The 23,382-nt window shown below is 33.9% G+C and overlaps 1 protein-coding gene and 1 long non-coding RNA gene across 3 annotated transcripts; one reads left to right on the top strand and one right to left on the bottom strand.

Annotated features, from left to right (window-relative positions):
- The first annotated feature begins 5,180 nt into the window (after nucleotides 1-5,180).
- LOC148778928 (uncharacterized) lies at nucleotides 5,181-10,334 on the top strand. Its single transcript, XR_016047854.1, has 2 exons — nucleotides 5,181-5,357; nucleotides 9,335-10,334. It is a non-coding gene; the product is annotated as an uncharacterized LOC148778928 (long non-coding RNA).
- Nucleotides 9,034-22,076, bottom strand: LOC110007571 (uncharacterized). Of its 2 annotated transcripts, XM_088856111.1 has the most exons (8): nucleotides 21,745-22,076; nucleotides 20,780-21,045; nucleotides 18,509-18,976; nucleotides 14,149-14,298; nucleotides 11,662-11,838; nucleotides 10,946-11,436; nucleotides 9,484-9,874; nucleotides 9,034-9,387 (listed from the first exon to the last, which is right to left on the bottom strand). In XM_088856111.1, exons 1-8 carry the CDS (start codon nucleotides 21,807-21,809, stop codon nucleotides 9,197-9,199), a joined length of 2,199 nt encoding a protein of 732 aa, XP_088712237.1. In that variant the 5' UTR covers nucleotides 21,810-22,076; the 3' UTR covers nucleotides 9,034-9,196. The 2 variants fall into 2 exon arrangements, with proteins under 2 accessions (XP_088712237.1, XP_088712236.1); XM_088856110.1 differs by having other exon boundaries at nucleotides 9,034-9,874.
- Nucleotides 22,077-23,382: the final 1,306 nt, after the last annotated feature.

Here is a 23,382-nt window from a genome sequence, read left to right as displayed (position 1 = left end):
AATTCTATATATATAAAATTAAGAATCCATACTAAATATGAAACTTCTTATAGATTTTACATATATCTTAAAAGACTACGAGATAAATTCAAGAGTCCTAATATATTTGGATTTCTATTTCATTTAGAAAACTTATCAATATCAATCTCTATCTATATAAGAATATCTCAATCCCACATAATATAAAAATATTCCAATCCCACAAATTTTGTGATTTTCTATGTTTGTGATCTTGGATAGTACCAAATCCAACAATCTTCACCTTGATATCAAAATCACCTGGTCACCATGCCAACATTCATTGAATAACTTCACAAATTATTCATCCTTTGCCAAATAAATTTTTTCATCATTTTTGCTAAAAAATAATGTTTGCCATTAAATTTCTCCACCTCTAACTTTACATTCGAAACTTTTATTGCTATACCAAAAATCCCAAACCTGGCTTTGATACCACTTGTTGTGCACGAAAACTCTAAACCCGATGGATTAATATTTGGCAAATAAAGTATGAGAAATAAAATAAGGGCACAAAGATTTATGTCGTTCACCCCAAATGGCTACATGCACGAACATGGCAAATTGAAATCCACTATACCAATGAAAGTAATATCAAAAATTTTGGAACAAACCTCAAATAAAAACACAATCAAGCAAAAACTTTTAAACCTGCTCTTCCAAATGGCACCATGCTGATCTCACATCTCCATTCTCCGTAGGAATCGCTTCTCCCAAAATCTATATGGGAACCGCTTCTCTATATGAAACAAGCCTCTCAATACCCAAAATCTCTATGAGAACCTTTTCTCTATAAGAAACAAGCCTCTCAATACCCAAATCCAACAATCTCCACCTTGATATCAAAATCACCTGCTCACCATGCCAACATCCATTGGATAACTTTAAAAATTATTCATCTTTTGCCAAATAAATTTCTTTATCATTCTTGGTAAAGAATAGTGTTCGCCTTCAAATTTCTCTACCTCGATCTTTGCATTAGAAACTTTTATTGCCATACCGAAAACCCCAAACCTTGTTTTGATATCACTTGTGCGCAGAAGCTCTAAACCCGATGGGTTAGTATTTGGCAAATAAAGTATGAGAAATAAAACATGAAGCACATACAACAAGAACACAAAGATTTACGTGGTTTACCCTAAAAGAGTTACATCCACGAGCATGGCAAGCTGAAATCCGCTATACGAATAAAAGCTACATCAAAGATTTTGAAACAAACCTCGACAAAAACACAATCGAGCAAAACCTTTTAAATCTGCTCTCCCAAACAGCACCATGTTATTCTCCATGGGAACCTCTTCTTCCAAAATCTCTATAAAAACTGCTTCTCTATAAGAAAATACCCAAAATCTTTATGGGAACCGTTTTTCTACAAAAAACAAGCCTATCAATCTTGAGGAGTCCACAAGAGGCACCATCACAATATTTCTCTCCATAGGAAGCTCTCTTCTCTCTAATAGAAAATTGCATCTTATGCACATGAGGCTCTATCTCTCTATGTCTAGAGGAACTACTATTTTCATAAGGTGACCCAAAATAGGGCACTCAAATTCTCTACATTTTCATTCTATATATATAAAATTAGGAATTCATACTAAACAGGAAACTTCTTAGATATCTTAAAAAAATCTCAAAAGACCACGAGATAAATCCAAAAGTCATAATCTTTTTTTATTTCTATTTCCATTAGGAAACTTATCAAACTCAATCTCAATCCCTATGGGAATATCTCAATCTCGCATAATATGGAAATATCTCAATTCCACAAATTATGAGATTTCCTTATGTTGGTGATTTTGGATAACACCAAATCCAACAGGCCCTCAGGCAACATTTTGTTGCTAACACAGTAGTTCTTTAGAGCCGGACTTAGCCTGGTCATCTGGGCCCTAGGTTCTTCTACTATTATATGTCATTGATATCCCCATCTGGTTGATTTGAATGAATGGTTAGGGCAACTTTTCTCATAATATTCTAAATTAATGTCTAATCTTGATTGAATGGTTCATAATACTTTAGATTCGATCGTTAATATACAAAAGGTTTTGAGATAAAATTTGAGGCATAATGCCCGTTTCTCATAGTGGCGCACTAGTGGAATCAATCTTTATTGGAGGGTGTTACAGCCTCAAATTATGTTGAGTTGTCTACAAAAGTGCATATCAATGGTAAGCCCTTAGATAGACCAGAGAATGTTGGCGATTATGTATACATAAATTTTCGAAAAAGCAATAATCTAGAGTTACAAGATGCCGTTTGAGACGTAATGAAGGTTTTCCGCTCCTGGGCATGCTGAAATTGGTTCCTTTAAGCCATTGCTTCAAATAAAGATAAGAACAATTAAAACATAGGGAAAATTATAGGTACCTTTCCAAAATGAGCTTTCTGGACATCTTATTTCTCAATATTTTTAGTATCACACTCTTGACCCAAACACTAAAATTCATTTTTCCTATCTCACTCTCGCTACCCACACTTTCTCTCTTTCTCTCTCTACGAGCCCTCTTTCTCGTTCTCTTTATACCCACCCTCTCTCTTTCTATTTCCTTTCTGTCAGTCTCTCTCTACCCACCCTCTCTATACGAAATCTAACTAAAAAAATCCAATCTCTTACTCTCTCCCAAAATTTCTCTCTCCCAATCTCCTTCAGCCCATTTTTTTTGCTCTCTCCCCCAAAATCTCTTTCCAATCTCTCTTAAGCTATTTTTTCCACCACTTCTCTCTCTCTTTTTCTCTCCCAATCTCTCTAAGCCCATTGTTTCCATCTCTCTCCCGATCTCCCTCAGCCCTTTTTTCCCCCTCTTTCTCCAAAAATCTCTCTATGCCAATATTTTCTGCTCCCCCAAAATTTCTCTCTAGAGAGAGAAAGAGAGGGCAGATATCGAGAAAAGGTGAGAGGGCGGGTAGAGCGAGAGAAAGAGAGATAGCGGGTAGAGAGAGAAAGAGAGATAGAGAGAGGGTGGATAAAGTGAGGGAGTAGAGAGAGAGGGTAGGTAGAGAGTGAGAAAGAGGTCGGCAAAGAGAAAAAAAGGGAGGACAAGTAGAGAGAGTGAAAGAGGAGAAGGGCATTTTAATATTAAATATTCTCACTTTTTGATAGAATGGTAAAAAAAAAAAAACAATATTTGGGTTGTGAGTGTGACACTAAAAGTATTTGGAGATGATGTCTACAAAGTTCATTTTTGAGGTATCTATAATTTCTCGAAAATATATTAATTAATCTATATGCTCACGATAGAAAGAAGGCAATGTTAATTGACATCATCCAATCATTGAATTAAATGGGGACCTATGGAGAGTTCGAGATCTCCATCCTTAGACTGTTGACATCATCCACCTTCCGAACACAACAAAACCCCAATAGAGGAGTCTAAGATCTCTATCCTTGGACTGTTGTTTTTTTTTTATAAAATAAAAAATACAACACAGTCCGAAGATGGGGACCTTGGACTGCCTTGGAACTGAGTTCTGCTCAGTCCAGAAAGGGATCCGAGGTCCCTATCAAACCATTTATCTCAAAAAATTGAAAAATGAAGTGCTATATGAGAATTGGGACCTCAGACCGCTGTTTTCTAATCATGTAGGTGAGGGATAACACCAGATGAAAATCGTTTCCATGTACAATTGATAGAGAAGGGGTAAAAGGAAAATTTTCAGCAATGGCCTGTTCATTTTGTATATAATGAGAGAGAGCGAGAGAGAATGAAAGAGATGGCGTGGCAAATGGCAATAAGGGATGGTGTCGCAATTGCTAGTGAGGCACGCGAGTTGATTTATTAATTCCATTGAGAAGTAAGGCGAGATAGAGAGATGCTTTGGCAACTGCCGGTAAAGAATGCAAGTTGTGTGTATGTTAATTCCCTTGACAAGTAAAGAAAGGGGTTGGGGTTGCGGTGGTAGCATCCCATACTTAATTATCGGTATCATTTTTATCGCTGACACTTTCAATTAAGACTTTCAAATTGTAACTCTTCAATTTATTGAAAAAATAGGTAGAGGTCTATCTTCCTCACTAAAAGAATAATTTTTAAAGAAAAAGAGTAAAATGAGGTCCCTATCTTCGGACCTCGATTTATTTTTATTTTTTATTTAAAAAAAAAGCAGTTTGAGGATGGAAACCATGGACTGCTATCATAAAGAAAAAGAAAAATAGCAATATGAGGTCACCATCTCCAACCCCGGATTTATTTTCATTGTTTTTAGAAAAATAGCAGTTTGAGGATGGGGCATCGGACCACTCGCTGAACTGACATAACTCGGTTCCAAGGCTATCCGAGGTCCCCGTCTTCGGACTGCACTTTATTTCTTATTTTTGAGAAAAAACAATGGTTTGAGGTCTGCGGACCTCGAACTGCTCTACAGGGATTTTGTTGCGTTTGTAAGGCAGTTCGAGGATTCTAACGTAAGACTGCTTGGGCACTTACCTTAGAGCTTGGGGCACTGCCTTATTAACAAAAAAATCTTAAAAAAAAATCGAAAAAAAAAAAAAGTTGACCTGTCTGTCTTTATAATTTCCACTTACAATCAGAACATTTTGTATTTTAAGTAATTATTTCAAGTCCGTACATAATTTACTCTTAATTCATTTGGAAGGGGTGACAACTCCATTACCATGGGATGAAAATCAGTCACAATGTCATTGGTCCTACCATGTGGGTCACACTCTATACTCCCAAAACTAGTTCCCCACTATTATTAATGACTTCATATTGGAAAGGGCAGGAAAAAAGAGCAAAAACAGTAGATAAATAGGTATCTCGTTAAGAAATTTGCTTCTAAGGTTCTATAGTGTAAAATTGATGCATTATAAAATCTTTTTCTTTTTTATGTGTGTGGGAGTATATATAGATATATAGTTGAGGTTTGTATGAGCTGCGCACCTTATACCATACAAGTTAAATTTTGCCAGAAGATGTAGTTCCAGTATCGAAAAACTTAATTTAGCTTGAAAATCCAAATAAAACCTTAATTATGAAATTTAAAATTTTGAAAATAATACAGTTTGATTATATCTATAAACACTTGAAAATATATGATCCAGATAACTTGTTAGAAAATGTACTATTTTTAAGACTTAAATTTTTTTCTTTATGTATATCCATACATCTCGACTTCAAGATGATCAATTGAAAAGTTTTTTAACTTTTGAACTTTGAGTAGTACCTTACTCCTATGCAAATATAACGCAGGTGCACCAAGGTTGATTTTAGAGAAGTTTCCAAGTCTTGCACACGCAAGAAACGAACAAGGCGCAGGACCTCTGCACATCCTTGCTGCAATACATAAACTGTTTAAAAGTGGATATAAGCCAGGATGGTTCGAGCGCTTCATCTATTTATGTACTCTCTCTCTCTCTCTCTCTCTCTCTTTCTCACTTTCTCTTCCTCCTGCAACAGTGATGGAAAAGTAATTAACTCTTGTAACCCAAATGCTTTATTTTCGATGTTATCTATCGTGCTATATTATATTATCCAGCAAGAGTTAAGGTGTGACTGCATGTTATCAAAATATAAAAAGATTTTAATTCTATAAAGATTGTAGGACACATTTTTCATGCTACCAAAATAAAAAGAGATTTTAATTCTATAGAGATTGTAAGACACATTTTTCATCTTTACAGTGAGAAAGAGAATTAGAGTATGCACCTAATTCAGAAATATTTATATTATATTTTTAAAATAATATTTAGAAGTAGTTTTTCTAAAAATAATACATATAAAGTGAAAAGTATAGACAGAGATAAATAGGTAGATGTGGAGAGAGAGAATTTTATCTAGAGAGACACTTATATAAAATAATGCAGGTAGAGAGATGTCTAGAGACAGATAGCGAGATATGGAGAGAGAGAGAAAGAGAGTTAGGACCTTATCTATGGAAAGACTTTCTAAAAAATTGAAATATGTTTATCTTTGGAAATCTTTTGTAAACTATGTATGAGTCATTTGTATAATTTTTTAGGGTTACGTGAGTACACCTACATAGAATGAAAGTAAATCCAAGATTTTTCTTTCCCTAAATTTTCTATTCGTGTTTCAATCCAAGTAATAAAAAGAATGTGCTAAAATTAGGTGCACGAGATTTTAGTAGCGAACAGATAGATAGGAATTGAGTTAGGGATTTTAGGAATTAAGAGTTTTATAATGTAAAAATTGAAATTCTCTTCTCATAGTAAAACTTTTGTGCTTTGTTTATTCCACTTTCCCAATTTCCTATAATGCATCTTTAGATACTTAACAAAAACTATAAGTAATAGGTATCCATGTTTTAGTACTTTTGCAAATATGTAAATAAAATTTACACTTTAAAGGACTATCATATCGTCAATATCTAATAATAAATAATATTCATAATTTTTAAGACATCATGTATTCTATTTATTTTTAATTGCCAATTTTTAATGGTTTGAAAAAGTCAACTATTTCATTTCCAATATTTCTAATTTTTCTTATATATTTATTTTTTGGGTGCGATTTCTATAGAGCCTAGGCTCTAAACAATCAACTTAGAGCCTACCTTCAAATAGTGTCGAGAAATGTGGTTTCAATGTTGGAAATCATTGTGATAGACTTAAAATATATTTTCATCTTTATTTATAAGGTTTAAAGCTTCAAAAATAGTGTAGATCACCAGATTTATGAAAGCTTGGAAATCTTGAAAATTGACTGTCCAAAAATGCATTACAAGATACACTATTTTCAAACTTGGAATCCATTTTTTTCTCAACATCTTCTAGTGAAATTTTTGAGGTAAGCTCTAATTTGATTGTTTAGAGCCTCAGCACAATGTAAACTTTTCCCTTATTTTTCTCCTATCTCTTTTATATTTTTACTTGCAAAACGCATCGTAATCCCACTAGTATGGGTTAAAGTATGAAGCAACTTCCCTTTTAGTACGTCTAACTCCAACATCACCATCAACTAAATAGTTATACTTTCCTTGGGGATGTATATGGGTCTGGTTGTGTATGGCTAAGGATAGATTTGGACAAGACCTGGACATAGTTGGATCTGAGTCGATCAGATTCAACAAGACCACAAGGCCTGGTCGACCTGGACATAATTATGTTCCAAATAAAATATCATATTTGTGGCATTTTTTTTACCCAAAACATTGCACACACCCTATCCTCATCCCCATAGTCAATTCCTAAAAACATAAAATGCAATTTGTACTCTACATTTGGTAAAAACTGAATCCTTCTCCAATAATGAATCTAGACCCTCTTTTTGGTGAATTTCAAGATCTAAGCATTTACTAACTCAAAAATATTTTTCCTTTGAAATATTGTACATCTAATAATAACAAAAAGCAAACAAAATTTTTGAAAAAGGAAAAAAAATTCGCTTAAATCTAAGTATCATACTAACATGGACTACCCAATGATCACAATTATCTTTTATCATTGAATTTTAATTTTTTCTATAAATCCAAATTACTTTAAATTTGGAGCGTCTATTCTTAAAAAATAGTCGAATCTAATAAAAAATATAAAAAAAAAAAATTCACATAAATTAAATTGATCAAAATACCCCTTTTATGTGAATTATTTTTTTAATATTTTTATTAGGTGCGCATTGATGATAAGAGTTTCTGCTCCAACTTTCAAGCTATTCGTATTTATATAAAAAATATTAAAATTATATTACAGATATACAATCTTGACCGTCAGATCGGCTCAAATTCAATCTGGACCGTTAGACTTACACTGTTCCATGATCCCATAGGCTCACCCAAACATCTCTCTCTCTCTCTCTCTCTCTATATATATATATATATATATATATATATATATATATATATATATATATATATATATATATATATATATATATATATATATATATATATATATATATATGGTTTAGTGGTACTTGAGTTGTGTATTAGCTACCATTCCACATTAGTGGTTTGTTTAGACACTCGGATAATGGTCAGGTTCCAAAGGCCAGGAATTTTGCTTCTCACCTCGAAGAGTTAGGTACAAAACTGGCATAAAATATGGGTTTATGAGAACACCGGCTTGCTCGGGACCACTCCATTTCGGCCTCTAGAAAACATAATAACCCCTATAATAAGTGTATTTAATAATGTTTTTATCATAATATCAATGGTCTTAGAAAGACTTAATGTTCCCAAGCTTTATTTAAATGTTGTAAATTGCATATATTTGCTTCATTGTGTCAAGACACGGCCGAGAAACTCAGTGAGCGAGGCTGAGTTTCCCAAATTGTGTTTAAAATCATTTCAAAAAATCCAAAAGAAGGGTAAAATTGATCTCTAATATTTTTCTATATGATTTATATGTGTTTGGAAAAGATTGCGAGTGTTTTTGGCCATAAAATTTTATTTTTCATTTTTCATTTTTAAAATGCCCCGAACTATAAATGTGTTTTTTTAAAGCCATTTATCCAATATTTTTTTCTCTTTTTTGGACTCCTTGAAGTTGTTTTTGGTTTTATTTGCTTTTAGTATATTTTATTTTCTTTTTTTATTTAAATTTATGGAGGTTTTTTCAAGAATCAGTCGAGTGGAGTAACTTGCCTCAGCTAAGGACGAGTTCTCTAGCCGAGCTGAATAATTCACCTCGGCCGGAGGACAACTTCCCTAGCCGAGGCAAGTCTTAGTGGACTGATTTGTTTCCTTTTTAATGCTTTTCTTTTTTATTTCAAAGTTGGCCGAGTCAGCCAAGCCGAGTCATCACCTCCGCAAGTTTGACAGGACTGATAGTTATCTATTGGTCCGATTCTTACAACAGTGGGAAAAAGTATTGAACGAAAACAAAGAACTTGATGTATCTATACATGTTTTGGGATCGCTACCGGATCCCCACACAATAACTCTAATTTACTAATTAACTAACACTATTAAAATGCCTAAAAACCTTTCAAATCACATTATAAAGGGCATCCAAAACTGTTACTGTCCGTATATTTTTTAATAAATCAATATACAAAGAGTTATCTGCAAATATTATGAGATTCTATGAAGTAAAACTGGCTATTAGGAGATCTTGGCGGCCATGAAATCATCTGGGTCTGCCATAAACTAAGGCCATCCTAAGGCCACACAATAGAACAAAAGTTGAAATGAAGCCCAAAACATATGAAAGAAGCTGAGGCAGGAATGCAGCTCTCAACAAAGCGGAAGAAAGATGTGAAAAATTAGGGAAAAAAAAAAATTACTGCAACGTAGAATACATATTACAGCGAGATATGCAAGGAAGTATGGCTTTAACTTGATTAAGTAGACTTGATCCTTTCTTTTCTTCTAAAAGATTGCTTTCACAAATAGTAGATCTCACCAAAGTAATGAACAGAGGAAGCTGCATGCTGGCAAAGATGGTGACTGGGAAGCACGCAAGGATGTAGACTGCAAAGACACCCCACGGCATTTTAATCGCACTGAGCATCAGAAAAATTGTTGCAGTGAAAGACACCATCATAGCAATTATTGATATAAATACACCTGCGAGGCCGAGAATTAATCTTGTTGGCAGGGCCAATCGAAAATCTTCTTCTGCATAACGGGCGGTGAGGATGTAGAGAAACATGACTGCTGAAGTTAGGGAAGTAGATAGCGCGATGACGATGGAAATGGTGAAAACCATGAAAGGAGTGTGTTGGAGTAAGTTAGGCAAGCCATTGCTGTTGATCCCCCCTGGAACTTGGAAGGCGGAGGCAAACACCATTGTGGCAATGAGCACAGAGACAACCGTGCAAGACGTCGCTGTGTCCTTCATCCATCTCTCACCCTCCTTAACTAACATTTCATGCTCCTCAGAAAACACATTGCTAGCTGTCTTACCCTCAAAATTTAAGGCATCTTGAAGTACTTCTGGTGTCAATTGTTCTATACTCTATTTCAACGACGAGTTTAAGAAAGATTAGCGCATTATAGTCTTACTGATATAATGTTTTCCAAGTAAAACTTGACATTCCCCTTTTATCTAGAATCATAGGAAGACTCCAATTACAATATATAAGGCCCTGCTATACAGTTACAATATTCAAAATCTCAAGTTTGACTCCTACTGCTGAAACATATGTATATATATATAATATATGCATACATACATACACACACATGCACATATTATAGATAGAAAAAGATTATACAATATTACAACCTTTCTTGTAGAAGTAAGGTCATAATAATTTACGCTATTTATTTTATTTCGACGGTGTAGATTTCATACAATTTTGATAATATACAAAAATACATGTGAAATCTACACCGTCCAACTGAAATAGATGGTGAGAATGATTGGTTTGATCGATTGTTACTGAAGTAGAAACAAACGACTTGTTGAAGACCAATTTGGCTGCTCTAACAGCTGTTTTAGCAGATCTAGAGCAAACTAGCCAGTAGGAAACTGTTAATTTGTTATTTTAAATTTTTATCCATTTGGCCAACTTTTATTGTTTTAGCTTTCATTTGAAAGATTTGATAATGCCTTAGCACATATCAATCTCGCAATTAATAAAATGTGAAACTCTCAAGGGATTCCAACGTTTAATCATAACAAAGATTTGACAACATAAAACTAAATTTTATTTTCAGAATATTAAAAAATTTGCTCTGTACATGGTACCTTCGATCACTCTAAGCCGGCTGGCAAAATATTATCAGTTTCCTCTGATGTTTCTGATATACATTATTTTTCTCATGTATTATGCCTTTTGTTTCTTTCCTTTTCTTCAAACGATGGTTCACTAAGTGCTAATTTTCTTTAATAAAATACAAAGTTATGAATGTATTAGTCACTTATTAAAATGAAAAGGAACAGAGCCATTATGGTCCATTATATCTGTTTTTTGAACCTGCCTCATAAAGTTTTCACTGGCGATGTCCTAAGTCCTAACCAGCAAGTGATTTCAAATGGTTCACAGAATGAAAATATGGTTAGAGAGACTAAAGCAATTAGTACCCGGAACCACTGTAACTCCCGTTGTAGTTGGAGTGCAGCACCAGCAATTGTGTTGAGTTGTTGTGACGGGGCTAATTTGGCTGAAATATGCAGGACAGTGTTGCCGAATGCATCGGTGCTTTCAATGACAGTCTCTCTCATTCTTAGCAAGTGTTTAAAGATTTCCAGTTCGCGTACTCGAACAGCAAGATGGAGCATACTCCCCCCATCTTCAACATCTGTCGACAGCATCAGCTGTGGAAATTCTTCTATAGTTTCGATAACAAAGTCATAGTTCCCGTTAAGTATGGCCACCATGACGGGAGATCTTATACACTTCTTGACCAACCTCCCATTTTTAAATTTGCGAGCAATTTTAGAATAGTTCCCAGGATCTTCTCCCCATCCTTTGTAGACTGCAGGTCCAGCTTCTTTGTTTAATTTCTTTAGCAACTTTAATGCCTGCAAGTGCATTTCTTTTTTTTCCCTAAGCCCTTCCATTGTTTTTGAACCTAACAGGACGAAGGAATTCTTAATTATGTTCATGGCTAGAATACATATACCCAATCACTTAGTTTACCATATTCACTACTAACTGATGCATATTGTTGTAAGGAGTAAGGACAAATTGAGTGTGTTTGTGTGTGTGAGAGAGAGAGAGCTCATTATTCAGTTTCAAAATACGTGCAATCTGAAGAAAAGTATACCTAGCATAACCATGAAGAGCCAGTTCATACCTAGAATAACCATGAAGAGCCAGTTCAAGCAACTTCTCAATGCTCTGGGCATGCACATATGAAGCACACATGGTAAAATCCCCTCCAAAGAGGAGAATCTGGCAGAGGGATGCATCCCTGCTTGATTTTCGACATCTCCGGGGCTAGGAAGGCTATCATCTTCTTTGCTGGGAATACCTGTACCAAAGAGGGAGAGAGAGGAGAAGGGGGGAGGAGGGGGAAAAGATGAAGAAGAACAAAAAATTAGTCCTTGCGCCACTTAGCTCTGTTACTCTTCTAAAATGAAACATCACAAAAGACAGGAAATTAAAATTGTACAAGAGAAAGGTATTGGGATAATATGATTCTTTTCTTTGTTTTTTAATGATAACCACATGATTCATTAACCTCAGAAATTACATATAGAGAGTACGATTAAGAGAAGGATGTAACCACCAAAGAAGATTGGTGTACACCACCCTTAGCAAGAGAATCAGCTACATAAATTCTTGCTAACTAATACTTCAGTAATGTGTATCCATCTGAAGCTTTTGTATGTAAAAGTCCCACTAAATCAAAAGTATTGGTTTTGTGTCGAGATCGCCAAGATCCAGAGCCCTAGTCAGGTCTGATACACTTGGCTATGTTAGTCAGCGACTCAGCTGAGCCATATAAAATAAAAAATTAAAGTATTCAGAATAAACCATAGATTGGTTACCATACGTCTGGTCCATCAGGGTGCCTAGTGAGAGTGACAAGGGTGAGCCTGAGTAGATGTAGGGGATCTTGAGAACCCCTTAGCTTGCGGAACCGGAAATCCCAAATACCGAGATCCCATCCAAGATCGTGTACTCAATTGGCCAAATACAAAGTAGATAAATATTACTATAAATCGAGTACGAGAAATAAAGCAAACATAAAAAGCACACCACAATAACATATGATTTACGTGGTTCACTCTGTTGGGCTACATTCACGGCCTCAACAACTAAAAATCCACTATCACAATGAAGATTACAGTTTTTTGTTACAAGAGAATACTTATATCTAAATATCGATAAAAGACCATTACCGATCTTTCTTTCTAAACCCGCTCTTTAGACCAAGTAACACCGTCAATCAACATCCTCTTTCCCACAGCAATACCGCTACTGGAAAGATAACCTCATCGAGAGCAACCTAGAGATTTTCTCTCTCTAGAAGTAAAAGGTAATCAACTCAAAACTCATGAGAATTACTGCCCCTCTTTCAGAGGCCATGTCTCTCTCTCTTAAAGACCCATCTCTATATTGAAGATCCATTCTCATAACCCCCAAAGGGATTCAAAAGGATAGGTATTATATCTTCCTTCACACTCTTATAAAGATGTCACTATCTTGCTTCCCAAAAAAGTCAATTTTCTACTTTCCGTAATATCCTAATCTTTAAAAAAAAATGGATGCGGTGATTTAGCTATCACCAAACCCAACAGTGGACTTGTATGAGTTTTTTGCATTGGGCAAGAGTACTCCCAACTGCCAACAAGGTGGCGTCTGATCCTAAAACAGAACCACAATCCTCTTGTTAGTGGGCAACAGAACTGCTTACACTTATGATAACCCGGTGAATGGACCATTCACAAGAACATTTCTCGTAAACAAAGAACTTCTCAATTTTTTTGCTTATAACCATGAGATGGTGAATTTGATCAATCTGATTTTCTAAAACCATGTTAGTACTTTCATTAGGGACATTTTCTTATATTTATAATGGACTAAAAAATACCTATAAATAAATTTCTGCATTACTTCACTTCTAGCTCATCAATATCCAAAGTCCATTAGGCAAACATAATTATCTTATAGTATTTTGAATTTTAAATTTTTTATAAATCCAGTTCATTTGAAATTTGGGGCATATGTATATTTAAGCATCTCACACACAAATAAAATACTAAAAGTAATCTTCAAAAATAAAATGAGAAAATAGCCCTAAAATATTCATTAGGTAATTTTTATTAGTTGAATTACTTTCTTTAAACTTTATTTAGGTGTGGCACTCACAAAATTTTAAGTTAATATGGTTTTTAAAAAATAATAAAATTCAAATATTATAAGATAATCATGACCGTCTGATGAACTTTGACCAGTGATAAATAACAATTGAATTACTAAAAAGGTCTACTCATGTATATATTCTATTGTTACCCCAATATCATGTAAAAATCAAATTTACTCAAGCCTAATCGGTTCCAAGCCTAGATCAACCGACTAATGGACCTTTTCAAGTAGGTCCAAATCGGGCTTGACCTCGGCACAACTCAATCATTTACACCCACAAAGAACCTATAATTTTTTAAATTGCAAATGATGAACGCATGAAATGTAAATGCTTCATATTTTCATCATATAACTCTGGAATTGTCACGTCCGATTTCATCTTTTCTTTTCAACAGACTTGGGAATTGTCACGAGATGAGGAGACAGGAGACATAACTCTTGAAAGTAGAGAGAGAGAGGGAGAGAGTACATGAATAGATGAAGCTCTTGAAACCTCCTGGCTTAAATCCACTTTTAAATGCTTTAGGTGTTGCAGCAAGCATGTGCAAAGGTGAGGCACCTCGTTCATTTCTTGCCCCACCAAGACTTGAAAACTTCTCTAGGATTAACTCTGCCCTCTCTGCATATATGCATGTATACACGCACTTATATATATTATATAGCATTAGAAGACAAGTAATAAACTAGCTATAAAACCTTCTTCCCAATACACTTGCCATAAAACCTTAGCAGCAAAATGCCCAATGAGATACCTATTCATCCTATGTTTCTGATCCGTTTCCCCCCCTTTCCAACATGAAATTGTAATTTTAATTATTTTATTTTATCATATATATATATATATATATATATATATAGGGAAAAGTTTATATAGAGCCGATGCTTGAAAAATTCAAATTAGAGCCTACCTCAAAAATTTCACTAGATGCGGTTTTTTTGTTGCACAAATAACCTCAAATTGATCATCTCGACATCAAAATCTACGGACATAAGAAAAAAAATAGATTTCAAGTTTTTGGAAATAGTGTATTTTGTAATGTATTTTTGGACCGTCAGTTTTCAAGATTTTCAAGTTTTCATAGATTTGCCGATCTATAATATTTTTTAAGCTTTAAACTTTATAAATAAAGATGAAAATATATTTTAGGGCTATCACAAAGATTTCTAGTATTGAAAACACATTTCTTGATACTATTTGAAGGTAGGCTCTAATCTAATTTGATTGTCTAAAGCCTGGGCTCTATACAACCACACCCATATATTGATCAAAATACCCCCAAAATATTTCAGGGGTATTTTGGTCAATTTATTTCATGCAAATTATATTTTTGATATTTTTATTAAATTCTCTTTTTTTTTAAGAATACATACATAAAATTTCAAATTATTTGGATTTGTAGAAAAAAAATTTAAAATTCAAATACGAAATAAGGTCGTGATCGTTAGATCGGCTCAGATTCAATCTGGACCGTTGGGCTCATATGAACACATATGTTAGTAGGCTAATCTCAGCATTATATATATATTACAAAACACCTATAGGCGAAAATGAACAGTGATTTCACCTACTCTCATCACCATCCAAATTTCATCACACGATCACGATTATCCGGTAGTGTTTCATTTTTTATTTTATTTTTACAAATCAGAATGACCTGAAATTTGGAGCGTGTGTTCATAAAACATAAGCAAAGCGTGTGTTCATAAAACATAAGCAAATCTCCAAAAAATATCAAAAAAAATATTTTACATGAAAACAATTGATCAAAATACCCCTAAAACTTTTCGAGGGTATTTTGATCAATTGGTTTTTGTAAATTATTTATTTTATATTTTTACTAGGAGCACCTCACTAATATGTATACACGCTCCAAATTTTACGTCATTCCAATTGGTAAACAAAAAGAAAAAGAAAACACTACCGAAAAATCGCGACCATGCGATAAACTTTGGACGGTGATGAGGGTAGGCAAAATCACTATTCATTTACCCCTATAGGTGTTGGGAAGACTTTTCCTATATATATATATATATATATATATATATATATTGTACACACTTTCTCTTCATCCTCATAATCAATCCTACGAAAAAAAATATTTCAATTTGCACCCTAGATATGGTCAAAATTAGTACCCATCCAACAATGAATCTCGACCATCCATTTGGTAAATTTCAAGATCGAGGCCTTAACAAATTCAAAATCATTTTTTTCTGTTTTAGCATTATTAAACTAATGATGATAAAGCTATATAAAAATTTTGGGAATAAAAGAAATCATTATGTGGCCTATATCTAACAATCTCAATAAAATGGACGTCTTATATTAATTGGGCTAGAATGAAAATTTTCTAAAGCATTTTTTCAAAATTTTCTTTTTTGTGCTTGTTCTTCAGAATGAAAAGAGTATATATTTAAAAATTCATGTCAAACAAATGTCTCTAACATGGTTTGTGAATATGGTTGCATTATACTACGCTACAACCGTTGTATGAAATCACTGCACTATATATATATATATATATATATATATATATATATATATATATATATATATATATATATATATATATAGTGCAGTGATTTCATACAACGGTTGTAGCGTAGTATAATGCAACAATCTTCAAAAATTTGAAATATAAACTATTTTCATTCTAATGAACAATCACAAAAAAGAAAATTTGAAAACGGAACCTAGAAAATATTTTTTTAGCTCAATTAACATAGGCTGTCCATTTTGATAAAATACTTAGATCTAGGCCTTAGAAGGATTTTTTCTTTTTCAATTTTTTTAAATAGCTTTATTATCATTAGATGAACAATGTTTAAAAAGAAAAAAATGATTTTGAGTTTGTAGAGGTTAAGATCTTGAAATTCACCAAATGAATGGTCTACATTCATTGTTGGAGGGGACTCATTTTGACCATATCTAGGGTTTAAATTGAAATTATTATTTTTTTGGATTGATTACTGAGATGAAGAGAGTGTGTGTACGAACTTTTGGGTCATACAAATACCACAAACATGGTTTTCTAGAAATGTGGTTGCATGATACTATGATACAACTGTTGCATGAAATCACTTCCTATATATATATATATATATATATATATAGCTCAATGATTTCATGCAACTGTTGTATAGTAATATGATGCAACAACCTTAAAAACTCATCTTATACCATTTGTTTGATCCAAAATTTGAAAGATACGTGCTTTTCATTCTAATGAACAATCACAAAAAAACTAAAAAATTGAAAACACAACCAAGAAAATATTATTTTAGCCCAATTGACATAGGTCGTTTATTTTGGTGAGATGCTTAGATCTAGGCCTTAGAAGGATTTTTTTCATTTCCAATTTCTTTGGATGGATTTATTATCATTAGATGAACAATGTTTAAAAAAAAAAAGATGATTTTGATTTTATAAAGGATAAGATCTTGAAACTCACAAAATGAATGGTCTATATTCATTTTTGGAGGGGACTCATTTTCTGTATCTAGGGTTCAAATTAAAAAAAAAAAAAAATTGGGGATTGATTATTGAGATGAAGAAAGAGTGTTTGAAAAATTTGAGGTCATACAAATACCACAAACATGGTTTTCTAGAAGTGTCGTTGCATTATATTATAATACAACCGTTGTATTGGATCATTGCTCATATATAAATATATGAGAAAGGTTTCTATACTTCCCCTACAGCATAGAAGATCTATGCTTCTCGTACCATCCAGCCGTCCAATTTTGATCAAGAGAGCCACTTACTGTTTGATCTTAGATCCGACATCTCAAAATATTTTATTTTTAGTTTCTTTATACAAATTGTATGAATATGAAATTTGGTATGTGTCATCTTCTTATTGGGTTACACCTATAAAAAATATTAAAAATAATTTTTGATAAAATAAAATGACCAAAATACCCCTTGAATCTTCTAGGGGTATTTTTGTCATTTTATTTTATTGGAAATATTTGTTTATATTTTTCTCTAGTGCGAGTTTAATAGAGGATTGGACGTTCAAAATTTGGTGTCAAAATATTTTATTGAAAAAAAATTTAAAAGAAAATATTGTAGACAACCATCCATTCTAAATAGACAGCAAAGATTACCCCAATCACAATGTCACGTCTCTATATTATTTTATTTTAAATTTTTTTTATAAACTATTTTAACACCAAATTTTGGACGTCCATTCCTCTATTAAACTCACACTAGCAAAAAAAAAAAAAAAAATTTCAATAAAATAAAATAGCCAAAATACCCCTAAAAGTTTCAAGGGGTAATCTGGTCATTACATTTTATCGAAAAATTATATTTAATATTTTTTATAGGTGCGCCCCAAAGAGAAGATAAGACGTACCAAATTTCATATTCATACAATTTGTATAAAAAAAACTAAAAATAAAATACTTTGAGACATCGGATCTAAGATCAAACGATGAGTGGCTCTCTTGATCAAAATTGAACGACTGGATGGTAGGGGGAGGATAGAACTTCTATGATGTAGGGGAAGCATAGAAACCTTTCCCATAACTAAATAAACAATGTTAAGCATGATAGTATAATTAAGCCAACCAAGCCCTCTATTGAGATCTACTTCAAGATCAAAGCTGTGAGTGTGGAAAAACACTACAACATGAGGTTTAGGATTCCATTCCTACAGAGGTCCTAAAGTTAACATCAAAGTAGAGTGAATTTGGTTAGGAATTGGGCTTGAGTCAAGGTTGCAGCAGCAAGATTTTTACAGCACTATGTCTCAAGTTTCATTCCTATTTAACCTTATCAAAGTAAATAAATAAATAAATAAAATGAAGGTGGTTGCACATACCGAGTTGCCTACTTTGGAGAGCCAGATGAAGGATTGTGTTCCCGTCGAACTCTCTCACCAAATCCTTCTCTTGTACCTCTTTCTTGAGGAGACACTTCATGATATCTCCACTTGAAGAAGCTGCCCAGGCGAGGGGTGTCGTCATGGAGGCATCGTACAAAAATAACAGGGTTGGTTCCTTTTGCACCAACAATTCTACCATTCCTTTATTCCTACTGAACACTGCATTGTGAAGTGGTGTGACACCAGCATCGTTGTTATCCTCTAGTTTCTCAGAAGGGATGATATCCAAAAGCCTTTTCATTAGGGTGACACTTCCCATGCCGGCAAAGAAATGGAGGAGAGTGTCCCCCACTGAGTCAATGCATGGGTTTTCCTTGATCTTCTCATCTTTCAAGTCGCCCCGGGACACTGCGATAAGGAGATCCTTCTGCTCGTACCGGAATTCCCCAACACCTTGGCCCAGACCTATCAAAATTATTGATGACTTCAAATCACTATGTTTTTCCTCTCAATGGGAATTTTGGGACTACATAGTGTGACCCACATGCGATTGAATTTCATCCCATCAATGGATTGCATGGTAATGGAGTTCACTCCTTCCAAGTAAATTATGATAAATATAGGCTTGAATAGAGCACAAGTTCCCCTTGAAGATCAAGATTAGAATGGAATAAACTGAACGGCCATGATGAATAAAATGTTAACTTCTTATTTTACTTCTTATTCAGTCAACTTGAAAGTTTGTGCCTACATTTCTTAACGAGGCACGCGTATAAAAATAAAAGAATAATTTATAGCAAATAAATTATCTAAAATATCTCTAAAACGTTCAAGAGTATTTTGATCATTTAGTTTTTTAAAAAATATCTTTTACATCATATTAGGTGCGGCTAGACATGGCGCGCACTTGCAAAATTTCTTCTAAATCTCATTAATAAAAATTAAGTTAAAAAACGGGACATAATCATGATCATCCAGTTTCTTCTCCTCTAATCATAGACATTGGAGGGTGCTTCTGCACCATCTTTGTGTCCACATGATGTGTATTCTATACCTTCCCATTAATTACTGTGTTTTACTTTCCCTGAACAATGGTGGAGGGAGTGACTCATTCTTTTTCAGTATTAATTTTTACTGTATCATTAATAGTTTGAAAAGATATGGGGACTTGTGGATATGTCTTTTAATAGAGCATAATTGAGAAACCATGATTCATGTAGTCAACTCCAATTAATTGAAAAAAAGCTAACATGATGATGTTGACGATGATGATCACTATCTCATCAATAAGTTGGACGGTCGAGGGAGTGGCTCCTTCTAAAATGAATTATTATTTCATATAGATGTAACATTTTCCATCGGTCACCATCTAAACCAGTTGGATGATGTAAATTAACATGGTCTTCTTTTTATCATGAACATATAGATTAAATAATATATATTAATTGTCTGAAGCAAATGGCTGAAAGAAACCAGGGCTGGCTCCAATGCAGCTATTTTGATGGCTTAGACGCTTCGTTGGGGTCTTAAAGAAGCAGCGAAGGGACCATTTAACCTGTCCCTCAACTAAAATGTAGCTCAAACAGTGGGGACCATACAAACAAGACCTTAGCCTCAACCGTTGCATACCATTCCTAATTTTGTATTTTGTAGTTAAATGACCGCATCCACATGATATGATCCATATGGCAATGACAATGTTATGACCATAGGTTATCACCGTTCATTAATGGGTTGCACGGTGATGGAATGGAAGAAATCCATATACTGATTGTTAATGGGCTAGAATGGGACCACCGGCTTTTGGGCCTGGCCTAGTTTTGGGCTGAGTTCGGGCCATACGACAAGGGCCGGTAGATCCTGGTTGGCTGGTAATATTTTTGGAGCAGCTTGGGCCAGTATTGCCAGACCCGATTTGTTTCTTTAATACATATTACATACATAACATATTGTTTTCTCCATATTTATATAGAGAATGGCATGACCAGATTATTTTTTGGGTCTATATGGAGCTCAGGCCTTATTATGATTTATTTATTGGCCCTCAGCCAGGCCCCACAACATTTCAGGGTAGGTAGGAGCCCAGTTTAGCCCGGTCCAAACCCGGTTCCTTAACAGCCCTTGTTGTATGTCCCAACTCTACCTCCATCACCATCCAACTTATTGCTTGGATGGTGATATACCACATATACTTTACTGTTACCGTGTGAATGATATTGTACTTTTTCATCAAGGTATACCTTATTAAAGTTGAATTAAGGTCCTTACCTTGGTCAGCAGCTCTACGTTTTCCCAACAATGGACGTTTTGTGGTGTTCAAGGATGTAAGAATATCCCAGGCTTCTTTTGCCGTTTGAGCTGCTTGTATTTGCAAATGAAGTTCTTTGTCAATGGTGGTCTTGAGGATGTACAGAGCCTTTCCGGACTTGGCCTCCCACTCCTCACTTGATTTATCAGTATCCGATGGTTCTTTTTTCGTAATTTTCAATAAGCTTTGTCCTTGCAAGTATGATTCTACGCATGACTTCCAGTAACTGTAGTTGATTTTGGACAAATAACGGTTATTTCATAGGAAACTTTTACAAGTAGCATCATCCACAAATAAAACATATTTTGTTCTTAAACAATTAATAATTATGTTATGAAAAAATTTTACCCATTGAAAAAATATTTGTGACAGGTATTGTCAATCATTTGATTTAAATGGACGGTTATTATAGCTTCGATCACTACATCATGCCTAACACGGTTTAATTTTTAATTTTTTACAATCATCTTGACATGAAATTTGAGACATCTTCACTCCGTCCAGGGTCACACCCCATAAAAATAAAAAAGATATTTATGATAAAACAAAATAACCAAAATGCCCTTGAATATTATCGGGGCATTTTTCTCTTTTTTTATTAAAATTATTTTTTGAGTTATTATTTTTATTAGTTGATGCGCCTTATGAGAGGAATAAGTGCATGATATTTTATCTCAATACGTATGATTTGCTAAAAAAAAAAAAGATTAAAAATCAAATACTCAAAGTCCTTTGGTCAAGATTGGTAGTAAGAGGACTAGCTTCTGACACATTGAAACTATCCCAGCCATCCATTCAGATTTAAGAGATGGACTAAAGTTAGGCGTAGTTTATATCTAGATCACTAGATGTAAAATTTTATCCCTATCATATCAATGAATTACATGTAACAATATGTAGAATTATCACAAAAGAATTCCAATACCTGTAGTTGCTATAGTCATAACGCAACTCAAACTTGGATGAGCATAAGTCAGATGCATCCTCCATGAGAGAGAGATTGATTGCTGTGTGGTGATGGAAGAGGAATAAATGATTGTTTTGCTCATACACATGTATATATATATGAATGAGGTGGGAATATTTATTTTGGAAAGGGCATGGCTAGGTCACGTGGTGCACATCACATTTTATTAAAAGCTGGATAAAAACCGCGTGGATCACCTGTTAAAACATTCTACGTAATAACATTAGACAAAAGGACCCGGTTTTTATGCCACTTAATTTTTAAGAACATATAATCTCTAACATAGAGATCATGAATATGAAAAAAAAAAAAAATTAAAAAAATTAAAAATAATAATTCTAGTAAGAAAACATTTGGCCTCTTAATTTCTATTGATTTTAGATGGAACACCTATTTGCATCTATCTTTAAGATTGATGCTTTACACTTTCTTAACCTCATATATAGAAACGCGGTCCAGCCTGCATGACACAATTTTCTTTAAGCAAAATTGGATCACGCATATCATGCTACCTTGGGGGAGCATTATGTGCACTTACTCCCTCAAGCAAAAGAGCTGCTCAATTGAATCTTAACAACCTGAAATTTTGGGGTCGACTTTTATAATCACTAGATGATTATTTTCCAAGTGAAACAACCTATTTCAAATTTTTAATAGTTGGACTTGAGTATTCATGATTTTGGGTGTCTCCACACAATTTAAAGATATTATGTTTTATGAACATATAAAAATGCATTTTTTTTATTTTTTTTATTTTGTTTTTTTGGGAGGAGTGATTTCACTAATGCTCCCAAAGGAACAGATAATCTTTTTGCTTGAAAGTCTTTACTAAATAAGCCAAGGAAATCAAGGTTATAGAGATGTCTAATTGATATGGTTCACCAAAGATAAATTTGAAAGAGAATTTTGGTCGACAGGATATATGAAGTTTGTGGGGAACCAAAAAGTGTTTAGGGCTTTAATCTCCATTACTTTTTTTTGTTTGCCAATGAGTGTTTAGGGCTTTAATCTACTTTGGATTAGAGATTTCTTGTTAGAGGAGCAAGGGATTTCTTGTTAAAGAGGCATATGAAAATTCTATCCTTGGTAAGAACTAAGACCGGAGAAAAGGAGGGTCAATTGAAAATAAAAAGTATAAAAGAAAAAAAAAAAGAAAAAAACAAAAGAGAAACAAAATAAAATTAAAGTGGGCCAACTCATGAACCACATGCAAGAATAACATATGCCTTCTCTCCCTCGCTTCTCTTCATAACTACATTTCCAACGTAGAATACTTGGTAGAGTGGAGTTGGGACTGGTTTGAGTAACTCTATGCATTTGGTTGGGGAGAAATCTCTCTTGTGGAGAGAGATATCCCGTGACGATACTGCTTTCTCATGTTTGTTTCATGGATTATAGGTGCCCAATAAAGCGCTCATTTTGTGCGAAAACTCATTCACATCTTGCCCATCTCACTGAAATGTCTCACTTGGATACAGATCTTCAAATACATACTTCCCGCTAATACTTCCGCTGCTCAATTATTAGAAATTAATTGAATAATTGGTAGATAACGCCTTTCAATTCAACGATTAAAATGGATATTTTCCATCATTA

Source organism: Amborella trichopoda, chromosome 13 (assembly GCF_054954075.1).
Source record: "Amborella trichopoda isolate Santa Cruz 75 chromosome 13, AtrichopodaSantaCruz75HAP2 v2.0, whole genome shotgun sequence".
NCBI lineage: Eukaryota > Viridiplantae > Streptophyta > Magnoliopsida > Amborellales > Amborellaceae > Amborella > Amborella trichopoda.
The sequence above is the reverse complement of the archived record's forward strand: the minus strand, read 5'-3'. Positions and strand labels throughout refer to the sequence as shown.